The sequence below is a fragment of the Chiloscyllium punctatum genome, chromosome 42 (assembly GCF_047496795.1).
Source record: "Chiloscyllium punctatum isolate Juve2018m chromosome 42, sChiPun1.3, whole genome shotgun sequence".
In the NCBI taxonomy this organism is placed as follows: domain Eukaryota; kingdom Metazoa; phylum Chordata; class Chondrichthyes; order Orectolobiformes; family Hemiscylliidae; genus Chiloscyllium; species Chiloscyllium punctatum.
The window spans coordinates 65981803-65995001 of record NC_092780.1 but is presented as its reverse complement, the minus strand read 5'-3'; the positions used below and the strand labels follow the sequence as shown (position 1 = coordinate 65995001).

General features: G+C 42.3%; 1 protein-coding gene across 1 annotated transcript in view; it reads right to left on the bottom strand.

The window, feature by feature from the left end:
* Nucleotides 1-1657: 1657 nt before the first annotated feature.
* Nucleotides 1658-13199, bottom strand: part of limd2 (LIM domain containing 2) — a 71427-nt gene continuing 59885 nt past the window's right edge. Inside the window, exon 4 of the mRNA XM_072561045.1 lies at nucleotides 1658-7420. Coding sequence (XP_072417146.1) covers nucleotides 7267-7420 — 154 coding nt within the window. The 3' untranslated portion in view covers nucleotides 1658-7266. The remainder of the gene's footprint in view (nucleotides 7421-13199) is intronic.

The following is a 13199-nucleotide window of genomic DNA, read 5'->3' as shown; positions in this document are numbered from 1 at the left end:
CTGTTCTCCCTTCAAAGGTCAGTTACCCATCAAACTACTTCAGTTTGTGAACTCTTTCCTGTGAATGAAATAGCATCTAACACATTCCCAATAGTAAATGGAGTCAAGTAGGATTGTGTGCTTGCACCAGTGCTTTTTGACATAGTCATACAACATAGAAACAGACCCTTTGGTCCCAACTCTTTTTAGATTAGAGTGGTGCTGGAAAAGCACAGCAGTTCAGGCAGCATCTGAGGAGCAGGAAAATCGATGTTTCGGGCAAAAGCCCTTCATCAGGAATACAGGCCTGTATTCCTGATGAAGGGCTTTTGCCCGAAACATCGATATTCTTGCTCCTCGGATGCTGCCTGAACTGTGCTTTTCCAGCACCACTCTAATCTAAACTTTGGTTTCCAGCATCTCCAATCATTGTCTTTGCCCCTTTGGTCCAACTCGTCTATGCTGACCAGTTATCCCAACCTAATCTAGTCTCATTTGCTAGCACTTGGCCCAAATCCCTCTAAACCTTTTCTATTCCTATACCTATCCAGATGCCTTTTAAATGTTGCAATTGTACCAGCCTCTACCACTTCTTCTGGCAGCTCATGCAGAAGATCTCTTTCCCTGCCTCCTCTCTCAAGCTATCCGGGACTTCAAAAAATTCAGAGACGGTATAGCATAAGAGGAGATGATAGACTATTCAACCAGCTCAGATTGAGAGCAAAGGCCAAAGGGAGACATGTTCTGACTGATGAACTCCTTTTTGCCTAAAATTCAGCTCCTGTCGTGCATTCAGTCAATTTTAAACCGCTGCAGAGGGGGTTGCAATACAAATCTTCAGGTGCCATTGCTTTCAGATTTGCAGCTGTCTCCAAATAGATGTTCATCTGTCTCTTTCACTCTATTATTCAAACAGCCCCAGGTACCCAGAATCAAAGGCACTATATACAGTTGGTTCCGCTATATAATGCGGTAGCTCCGTTCTCGTGCAATTCCGTGCTGTAAGAAAATCATAGAATAGCAGCACCATTTAAAACTAATGGGGCCAGAATCTCATTACAACCAATACACACTGTAAATAGCACACTTCAGAAACAGTGTCCCCAATTTGTGTATCATGTGTAGTGAATTTGTTAATGAAATGCACGTTATAGCAGGGTGACCTGTATGCATCCCCCCCCATGAATATACTAAAGGCTGATCCATGGGAGAGCATTGAAAATTAAGAGGGGGGGGTGTTGTCTGGGTGAGGTATTTAAAATCATAGGATCCCTACAGTGTGGAAGCAGACCATTCGGCCCAGTGAGTTCACACAAACCCTCTGAACAGCATCCCACCTGGATGCATCTCCCTATCCCTGTAACCCTGCATTTCTCATGGCTAATCCACAAAGCAGACACCGCATTGGACTGTGGGAAGAAACCGGAACACCCGGAGGAAACTCGCACAGTCACCCAGATTGAATTGAACCCAGATCCCTGGTGCTGTGAGGGAGCAGTGCCAACCACTATGCCACCATGTTACCAGAACGCTTTGGTAAAGTAGATGTACACATTGTGCAACCAAACGTTTGGACATTAATATTCGATAACATGGAATCAAAGAAACCAAGACAGCTATCGGGATGAAAGGAATTCATCCTTCCTCTTTTTTTTTAAAGCATATTTGACACGCAGAGTTACACAATGTATATTTTAATGTCAAAAACTCTAACATTTGTAAAGCAGAAGTGAAATCACAGATTCAAAAGCAGCACTTTTAACAGTCGTGATCAGAGATACAAACAGTAGAAAAGGTACAAACATACAATGTTCATAAGGCCTGTGCACCAAGGGATATCTGACATGTAACAATAAGTTGTAAATGCAGTGACCAGACAGTGACAGCTCTCTGCAAGAATATTCAGTGAATGGCTTGTGGGATGGAGAGTGGGTAATGAAACAATGAATTGTTTCACAACTTCTAAACAGATCAAGTTTGAACAAAATAATTTCAGGTGGGGAGGGACAGATGTGTTAATCGACATATGGTCATACTTTGGTTATATCTTGAACTGCAAAACCTCCATTCATATTTACAAAAGTAAAATGCTCCAGATGACAGAGGTCTATTTATTTTAAAATCTGTTATATTCCTTTCACAGTATACACAAAATGTACCCACAAATCCTCACTTTTGTAACAAGGGAGTTAATAGTAAATACAAGTAGATTGAAATGGCATATAAACACTTTATGTATCCTGAGTGCATTGAGCTTTTCATATTCAGCATGTACAGTGAAGGGATTATTTCCTAAAATGTGTCATGGATTAATGTCGCATCTGTTGCTTTTTAATTCCTTCTTTCAGGGAAATCTTTTTTTTCTGTCTGGCCTTTAGTGAAACATGAGATCCTAAAATTCATTTTGTTTTCTTTTCCCACTTTCCTCTTTTGAATTGGTCAACCCATAACTGAGTACAGTTCCACAGGTGTCAAAGCTTTAGCTCAGTGGGACTTCCTTCACGTAGATGATACATTTTTGAAAGCTGTTTGGCCACCATTTTGAGCCCATGCCATCCTTGTCTGATATCCACTTTAGCTGGATTCACTGGACATTGATCAGCAGTCAGGGTTTCTCCACCAATTTGGCAAACTCTGAGGCAGAGGTCTCCACCCACAGGCCAAGGTTCAGGAATCATTAGCCAGTTTATCATGATCCCTTTTATTAAAACCATTAGTTTTTTTTAAAAAAAGGCCTACTATGTCCACAGATATGCTGTATCAGAGAGCTGTGCAATGTGTGGTTATTGTGTTAATATTTAATTTGTAAAACGTTTTAATTCCAACATTGATTCGATCCTGTGGAATTGGTTAACTGGAATCAAAGCTCCACACTTCTCAGTAAGATGATCTCACATGTCTAAGGGACAAGAATCACCAATATATTAAATGCATGCAACCATTACAAAACAGCACTTTAAATGTTTCACTTTGGGAAGACATCATACACCATCAGATCTTAAAATGCTGATCACAGATTTACACATGCAGTATAGACTTTCCTCAAAATAATGTCACATTTTAAAAATCTAATTTCTAGGTTGCACTAACCTTAAAAGCTTGCCATGTCAAGTTGATGGCAGTAGTCTGTTCATAGAATGATTGAACAGAAATAAAGCAGAAATAAAGAAGCTGAGTGCTGTGGTGGGGAATCCAGAACAAGACGATATAATTTCAAAATTACAGTTCAGTCATTTAGGCCTGAAGTGAGGGAGCATTTTTTTCATTCAAAAAGACACTGGAATTCCAATCAGAAATCTGGTAATGCTGGGGCCATTGAAGATTTCAAAACAGATCGATGAACATATGAAAGAATATTGAGGGATATGGAGAAAATGCAAGAATTGGAATTGCAATAAAAATTAGCAAGATGTGATTGAATGTCAGAACAGGGTAAAGGGATTGAAAGACCACATTTCCCCCCTTGTTTACTGTAGAATGAGAGGTTGCAGCTCAGAAGAGATGTACAGAACATAGGTGGTGGTTGGGGGAAGAGTATAAAAAGGTCACCAATTCCAGTAGTCAATCCTAATTTAAAACATATGTCTTAGACTGTGGGACTACTATCATTTTACGATGGATGTGAAGTGGCTTTGGATACATACCAATTAAAAACAAAATTGCAGCAAAGCTAACCATTGGATCTCCCAACAGACTCCAATCCCTTTCGAGGATAGGGATCCACAAAATGGATAGAATTTAACTCCAGAATATATTGCTTCAGTGATGCTGTCAACTTATGGATTTCAAAATATTTTTCCCTTTTTGTTTATCGGACATGGGTCTTACTGGCAAAGCTGATGTTGCCCATCCCTATGTGGCCTCGCAGCAACTCCCAGCTGGGCCAAAAAAAAACAACACATTCGGAAGCTAAAAAGGGAGGAAAACATTTTATTGGTTGAGCTAAGCAAGTGTGCAGGTCTGATGGAATCAGAAGACAGGCTGTGAAGTGGGCTAATGGGAGGCAGGGGCTGGGAGCCAGGAGACCAGCACTGCGGAGACACTGTGCTCTCGACCCTCTGCCTTTTCTGACAAAAGTACAAATGCAAGTTTAAGAATCCAGGTAAGGTAACAAAAAGGTAGGTGGTAGCAGCCTCAACAGGGTTTATGTGGACATATGTAAAACAGGTCCACACACTATTGTGGCATTGTGATTTGGCCTTGGATATTGGAACAGTACAATCAAAATAAACAGGAATGTGAGACAGCAATGAAGCTTGCATGATTTTGCAGTCTAAGCTTCCCACTCAAAAAAGCAGATGGGAGTCACTGTATAATGAGATAATTGAACAGATTATTGTGAGCATAGAATTGTTCTGGGAGTGGTTTAAAAATATATAGTGCTTTGGATTTCATACATTAGACTGACTCAATGGGGCCAGTAAACAAAAATAATAGTGAGAGAAAGTACCTTGCCTGCGCCCCCACCCTCACTACTACTCTTGGTACCCTTGGGTACGTTTCTGTAACTTTCCCCATCTAACATCCTGGTGCTCCCAGAAATTGGTCTGTGCCACTGAAAGGCAGCACAGCCCATGCACACATGCACCTCAAATATCCAGATTTTTAAATGTCAGTGACATCACAGGTCAGATTGCATTTGGAGATTATGGGCAAGGCAAGTGTAAGTCAATTCGGAGTAAAATGTCTATCCTGACAGAGCAGCACAGTCAGATATAAGTTATCTATCTGCTCCCTCAGCTCAAGAGTGAAGGAAATGATGTGGATGTTCTGATAATTTTGGTGAGTGCTGGAAGCAAACCAGAGACATCTGATAATCACTGTTAAATCATTCCTGGTTATTACTCTGATTAGTACTAAATAATTTCAATACTTGATCAGTGAGTGATACAGGTATTCTTGGGTACTATGTTGGACTGGAAACAAAATATCAGTAGTGTGTAAAAGGCTGCTGAACCATTCAATGAAACCTGGAAACTATCTGTGATTAATGAACCGTAATATAAAATGCATAGGTACGTGCATATTAAACAATCAAGTACCAAAATATTATTCTCAACTTTTAACCCATTACTGAGGCACAGTTTCATTTGGGGGAAAAAAAATTGCATTCTGTCTGAGGAGCTTGGGGCTGAGTACACTTCTGAAGATCAGAGCTATCAGCATACAACAATAAACACATTGAATTCCCCACAATTAAATCACATGCATAATTTCTAGAAGTTAGGCCAGCTACTGAGAAAACAACAGAGCCGTCAAAAAACTGAAACAGTTATTGGGATGTCAGGGGTGGGGAGGTCATTGTCCATTTGAAGTTTGGGTCATAAACAGGGTGGTTTAAAAAGGTGTTTAGCAAGCTTTCCTTCATTGCTCAGTCCTTTGAATATAGGCGTTAGGAAGTCATATTGCAGTCATACATGGCACTGGTGAGGCCTGTTCTTGACTACTGTGTGCAGTTCTGGACGCTCTGTTGTACGAAGGATATTATTAAGCTGGGGAAGGTTCGGAAGAGATTTATCAGGATGTTGGCTAGGTATGGAAGGTTTGAGTTATAAAGAAAGGCTTGGAATTTTTTTCACTGGAGCATAGGAGAATGAGAGGTATGCTGATCGAGGTTTATTAAATCACGAGGGGTATAGATCGGGTTAATGGTAGGATGGGATATTTCAAGACCGGGGGCACATTTTTAAGGTGAGAGAGACTTAGAGAAGACATGGGGGCAAACTTTTTACATAGAGGGTGGTTTGCATGTGGAATGAACTGCTTGAGGAAGTGGTGGATGAGGATTTAGTTTCAGCACTTAAAAGACACTTGGATAAGTACATGATTAGGAAAGGTTTGGAGAGGTATGGGCTTGGAGCAGGCAGGTGGGACTAGTTTAGTTTGGGATTATGTTTGGCATGGACTGGTTGGACCAAAATGGATGTCATAGAGCCATACATGTATGAGAAGGAATTACTGACCAGCTCCATGGAGGAAGAGTCACTGATCTCTTCCCTGTGTCTGATGCTATTCACCACCATGTGAACTGGGGTCATTAGCCTCCTCCATTGGGGTTGGGGTTACTGATGTCCTTCATGAGGGCTGGGGTCAGTGACCTCCCTCCTCCAAATGTGATGGTGTTACTGACCCTCACTGTAAGGAGAAGGCACTGACTTTTAACTGTTTCAGTGGATTCGTGTGTACTGAGCTCTGTAAGAAGGGGATCTCTGCATTGTGTGTTGGGGGAGGGAAGCATGTTGGGAATTACATGCTCTCTCTAACCTGGGATCAGGAATACAAGGGTAGGGGTCAGACAGGTTGAATAATTTAGTTAATTTGATAAAATATATGACCGTACAGGTGGGTTAAACGGCCTATGGTACCAAACTGACACTATTTTCGGACCTCTATTTTGTGAAGGAACTGGGCAAAAGCAATCTGATTTGAAGGCCATCATGTTGGGAGCACTGCCCTCTGGGTTATCAGGAAAATTTACATTGTAGCAAGCCGTGTGAGTGATCCACCAGGATTCCCATGGTGTTTATTGAAACCTTTAATTGCCAAAAGATATATCTGTCACAGTGGACTTGTCGGTGGCAGTGCGTTTCACATTGTTTGCAAAAAAGCTCAGTTTTAATATCTGGCACAACCACTTCACTGTGACAAAGCCACCCTGTTTTAAGAAGAAATATATTATTGAGAGTATATTGTGCAATTGCAAACTGATCCCACTAGGTGGGCTATCATTCCAAAGACATTAGCAATGTGTAGATGAGGGAAGAATTGCTGTGTGTAACACAGGATTGTTAGGTGGTCATATACAGCCCAAGGTCCCAGTGTTAATCTGGCCTGTAAAGTTCAGGCAACTCAGGACTGCTTTTACTTTTGTTCCTTATTTCCAATTTGAATTGTATGGCGTGGGGATGGAGTAGGCTGTTCTTAGTTCTGTTGCCACATTGGTAGATAAATCTTAAATCGGAATGATGAGCTCTGATTGACATCTAGAAGCAACACTTAAATCCAGTCAGCAAGAGATTCTCAGGTTGGACTTTGTAACACCTGTATATACTGTGTTTTCAAAGTTCTTCTAACCAGAGGAGATCCTAATGACCATTTTTACAATGTCGCTACACACAGTGACAACAGCAATCTTCCCCCATGTTAGCAATGGCCCCTAAATTACACACTAAAGCTGATCGAGGAAATGCAGCTGCTGTGTCCCCAGTTAAAGAGAGACACGGTATCAGTGCTTCACATTTTGCTCACTGCCAACCAGCTGCTCCTTCCTCAACAGTGGCATCATCTTTACTTGGAGTCAGTCTCCGCTGCCTTCTGCTGCCACCGTTCCTTGTGCTGCTTGCGGCCAAAGCCCTCGTCATAGTTTCCTTTGCTCTTGAACAGCTGTTGGAAATGAGGCTTGCAGTAAAACTCACCCTGCAGCGCTGCATAGCTTCCCAAACTGTAAGGGAACAAAGGAGAACCAGATATAAAGCCCATAAGCTTCAGTCATCACTCCGGGATATACAGTTTAGGTATACCAAATAATTAAAGGATGGCCCATTCTGCTTTACTTCTGTCACTCTGTTCACACAAAGTGTATTTTGCCATAGGCTGCTCTGTTTAGAGTGAGATGGTTGATGCTGAGTTCAACCTGGGGGTTATCATCCCTCAGGAAAGGGATGAGGTTTTGAAGGCAGGATGTTCGTGATCATCTCAGTTGTTACAGGATTTAAACCAATTCTGTTGGTATTGCCCTACCCCTCAAACTGGCTGTCCAGCCACATGAGCTAACTGACGCAGTGAGAGGAATTTTATACATCATATGCGCATACAGCGACACCATGCACAGGGTCAAGGCTGATGGTCTGTATTTTCACTTTTCTTTGTTCATAACTGTTAACAAAGACCTTTTTTTACTGCATTTGGCTGCTGTCTTTGTCCTGTACTGGGCAGTGGACATTGGAATAGTTCAGGTCCCTCATTTTCACACATCCTTCCATTATAGGACATTGTATGGTGGGTTTCATGTATTAAGACCATGATTAAGAGGAATCTACATCTAAATTCTTGTTTCTGTTTGGCCAACCTGGCAGGACACACTAAAGAGATACATACATACCTCTTAGCAGACATATAATACTTGACTAAATTCCAGATGTACACAGCCAAGGGTCACAGGAGCTCCTGCTAAAGGTAAGCAGCTAACTGAATGGCGAGGAAGCCACATAGAGAGTTGAAAATGTGTTCCCACCAGCTAGAAAAGGGCTCTGACTGAAGTCTCAAATGTGGTGCTGGAAAAGCACAGCAGGTCAGACAGCATTCAAGAAGCAGGAAAATCGACGTTTTGAGCAAAAGCCCTTCATCAGGAATCCTTTTCCAGCATCTGCAGTACTCACTTTTGCCCTCTTACTGAAGTCTGGCAACTGCTGGCATGTCCCTTCTTGCAGCTGGGGATAGTGAATTTGGTCTTGTTTTGTTGTTCATGGGATGTGAGCTACATTCTCTCTAACTATTCCTGCCACTGTATAACCTCAAGTCCACAAGCGTTAACTGCTTCTCGAACTTGGGCACCTGTGCGCAGATCCTCTGAGTGGTTATATGGCTTAGAGGGAACACTGGATGTCACTGATTAGGCTCAATTATAGCCATCCCTTTTTCAGAGTCAGCCATTGTCACTCGAGAGTTAAATGTCTGCCAGGGAAGGATGGCAGATTTTCTAGTTTCCACAATTGTGGTTACATAGTCACCATTGGCCTTTTGTTTTTCATTCTAAATGCTTTGGTTAATCAATTCAAATTTCACCAGCTATTAAGGTAAAAATTTGAACTTATGTCCCCAAGCATTATGCTGAAGTTCTGGATTACGAGCCTAAGATATTGCCACAAAAACACCACCTCCCCAAGAGAACTGAAGAGGCGAACAGTTAAACTTACTTGAACAAGAAACATATCAAGGATTAAAGAGATTCAACTGCTGAGCATTTAAATTGTCTCAAGTTTGAACATTTGAAGTATTTATTAATTCACATATCATCACCTTTTCCATTCTGAAAGATGCCAAATCATTTTTCAACACATTCATTTCATTTAATAATCAGCAAGCACCCTGTAACCTGTTGACGTGAGTACACCCGCATCAACCAACCCAACCGCCCCGTGGCTGAACACTTTAATTCCCCTCCCACTCTGCCAAGGACATGCAGGTCCTTGGCCGCCTCCATCGCCAGACCATGGCAACACGACGCCTGGAGGAAGAGCACCTCATCTTCGGCCTAGGAACTCTTCAACCACAAGGGATGAATGTAGATTTCTCCAGCTTCCTCATTTTCCCCCCCCCCACCTTTTCTCAGTCCCAACTCTCTGACTCAGCACCGCCTTCTTGACCTGCAATCTTATTCCCGACCTCTCTGCCCCCATCCCCTCTCCAGCCTGTCACCCTCACCTTAACCTCCTTCCACCTATCACATTCCCAAAGCCCCTCCCCCAAGTCCCTCCTCCCTACCTTTTTATCTTAGCCTGCTTGGCACACCCTCCTTATTCCTGAAGAAGGGCTTATGCCTGAAACCTCAATTCTGCTGCTTCTTTGATGCTGCCAGACCTGCTGCGCTTTTCCAGCAACACATTTTTCAGCTCTGAACTCCAGCATCTGCAGTCCTCACTTTCTCCGATGTGAGTCATTAGCATGAAGTGGAGTAAGCCAATACAAGAACTGGAGCCTGTGACTATTTTTTTAGAGTGCCTGTTATCTAATTTTTCTCTTTTTGTTGCAGACTAGAAGTTACATACTTTTGGACAAAGTCCAGGAATTCACTTTCCAGTTAGAGGTTTATTTCAATGAACCACAAATGATGAAAGCTTCTTTCCCTCTTCCTTACTCTTAATATTGTAATATTCTTTATGGCAAAGCAAATAACCAAACGAACAAATTAAACCAAAGAAAATCGGATCAGCTGTTGAAGTGTATGCATTGGAATATTGTTGGTTGTTTTTTTTTTTTTTTGCTGGAAAAAAATAATCAAATTGAACCAAATTAAACAAAAGGAAAGTAGAGACAGAAACCAAAATTGCAGGAAAAGCTCTCCAAGTCTGGCAACATTTGGAGAGAGAGAAAAATCAGAGTTAACATTAACATTTCTGGTCCAGTAACCTTTCCTCAGAACTGTGGAATTGCCTAGCAGTAACTGAGATTTAGTTTGTAACAAATTTATAAACTGAGTTATATAAACCTGAATACTCTTTGCAAAAACAAAACAAAAAATGATTGAAAATAGCTCATTAGGAGGTCTATAACCCAAAAGAAAACTTGGGATCAAAATGTTGTTGGTGGGGAAATGATGCACCCCAGATTTCCCCGGAGCCCTTCTAATCAACGTGTTCAGGGATGCTCTTACATCCCTCTGGAGCAGGTGGGATTTGAACACCGGTCTCCTAGCTTACAGGTATGGACACCACCATTGCACCACAGGAGTCTTTCTCCCTGATTCAGATTGATACATTTGTCCAATCAACCTGTTCAGAGATGTTATGCAACATGTCTGCAGTAGGTGGCACTTTTAACCCAGCCTGCCTAGCTCAGAGACAGGGACTCTACCACTGCACCACAGAACCCCTTATGATTCTGACACAATGAATTAATTAGTTCACAATATCTGTTTGCCTTGTTACTCTTTAACTCTGCTGTGTTCAGCATCCTATTAACAGAATTAGACACTAACATTTTCTTAAACTAATTGTTGCTTGCTGGCATCAGAAACTCATGATTGTGTGTTTGCCGCCCACCCCCCCCCCCCACCCGGTGTCAAGGTTTGTGATGTCTTGGATTGTATTTTTGGGATACTGGAGGAGGAGGAGGAGGAGGAGGGGGGGAGCAGCCCCAAATCGTGGTCCACGTAGGTAGGAAGAGAGTTGGGGATTTAAGGCAGATATTCAGGGAGCTAGGGTGAAAGCTTGGAGCTAGAACCGAGTTGTTGTCTCTGGTTTGTTGCCTGTGCCACATGCCATGAGGTGAGGAATAGAGAGAGGGGTTGAACACGTGGCTGGAGGGAGGGTTTCAGATACCTGGATAATTGGGGCTCATTCTGGGCTAGGTGGGACCTCTACAAACAGGATGATCTTCACCTGAACCAAAAGGGTACCAATATCCTGGAGGGGAAGTTTGCTAATGGTGTTCAGGAGGGTTTAAGCTAATTTAGCAGGGGAATGGGAACCTAAATTGTAGTTCCAATGTCCAGGTGGTTGATAGCAGTGAGGCCAGAAATAAGGTTTCAAGGTCACAAGAGTTCACCAGTAAGCAGGAAGGTGGTTAGAAGTATGTTTACTTCACCAGGAGCGTCTGGAATATGGTGGGTAAACTTGCAGCATGGGTTGGTGCCTGGGACTTTGATGATGTGGCCATTTCAGAGACATGGATAGAGCAGGGACAGGAATGGTTGTTGCAGGTTCCGGGATCCAGATGTTTCAGTAAGAACAGAGGAGATGATAAAAGAGAGAGAGGTGTGGCATTGTTAGTCAAGGACAGTATTAAGTTAGCAGAAAGGACACTTTGAGGCCTCGTCTACTGAAGTAGTAAGGGTTGAAAGTTAGAAACAGGAAGGGAGAGGTCACTCTCGAAGTTTTCTATACGCTTCCGAATAGTTCCAGAGATCTAGAGGAAAGGATAACAAAGATAATTCTGGAGAGGAGCGTGAGTAACAGGATGGTTGTTAAGGGGGACTTTAACTTTCCAAATATTGACTGGAAATGCTATAGGTCAAGTAGTTTAGGTGGGTCAGTTTTTGTTCAATGTGTGCAGGATGGTTTCCTGACGCAATGTTTAGACAAGCCAACAAGGGGTGAGGCCACATTGGATTTGGTACTGGGCAATGAACATAGCCACTTGTTAGATTTGGAGGGAGGTGAGCACTTTGGTGATAGTGACCACACTTCGGTTATTTTAATTTAGCAATGGAAGGGGGTAGATACATAAAGCAGGGCAAGAGGTATTGCTGGGGGAAAGGCAATTATGATGTGATTTAGGCAAGATTTAGGATGCATAAGATGGGGAAGGAAACTGCAGGGGATGGACACACTTGAAATGTGGAGCTTATTCAAGGAACAGGTACTGTATGTCCTTGATAAGTATGTACCGGTCAGGCAGGGAGGAAATGGTCAAGAGAGGGAGCTGTGGTTTACCAAAGCAGTTGAATTTCTTGTCAACAGGAAGAAGAAGGCTTCTGTTAAGATGAGACGTGAAGGCTTAGTTAGGGTGCTTGAGAGTCACAAGTTAGCCAGGAAAGTCCTAAAGAGAACTAAGAAGAGCCAGGAGGGAACATGAGAAGTCATTGGCAGGTAGGACAAGGAAACCCCAAAGCTGTCTACAGGTATATCAGGAATAAAATAATGACAAGAGAAACATTAGGGTCAATTTTAGGGTAGTAGTAAAAGGTTGTGCGTAGAGTCTGAGGAGATAGGTGAAGTGCTAAATGAATATTTTTTGTCTTTTTCCAGTGTGAACACTGACAATGTTGTCGAGGGTAGTACTGAGATTGAGACCACAGAGGAGATTGCAGAGCCTTTGGCTTTGATCTTTATGTTGTCATTGTCTACAGGAATAGTGCCAGAAGACTGGAGGATAGCAAATGTTCCCTTGCTCAAGAAGGGGAGTAGAGACAACCCTGGTAATTATAGACCAGTGAGCCTTACTTCAGTTGTAGCTAACCTGTCAGAAAAGGTTATGAGAGATAGGATTTCTAATCATCTTGAGAGGAATAAGTTGATTAGGGACAGCCAACATGGTTTTGTGAAGGGTAGGTCGTGCCTTACAAACCTTGAGTTCTTTGAGATGGTGACCAAATTGGTGGATGAGGGTAAAGCAGTTGATGTGGTGTATATGGATATCAGTAAGGTGTTTGATAAAGTTCCCCATGGTAGGCTATTGCACAAAATACAGAGCCATGAGATTGAGGGTGATTTAGCGGTTTGGATCAGTAATTGGCTAGCTGAAAGAAGACAGAGGGTGGTGGCTGATGGAAAATGTTCATCCTGGAGTTCAGTTACTAATGGTGTACCGCGAGGATCTGTTTTGGGGCAACAGCTGTTTGTCATTTTTATAAATGACCTGGATGAAGGCATAGAAGGATGGGTTAGTAAATTTACAAATGATACTAAAGTCAATGGAGTTATGGATAGTGCTGAAGGATGTTGCAGGTTACAGAGGGACATAGATAAACTACACAGCTGAGCTGAGAGGTGGCAAATGGA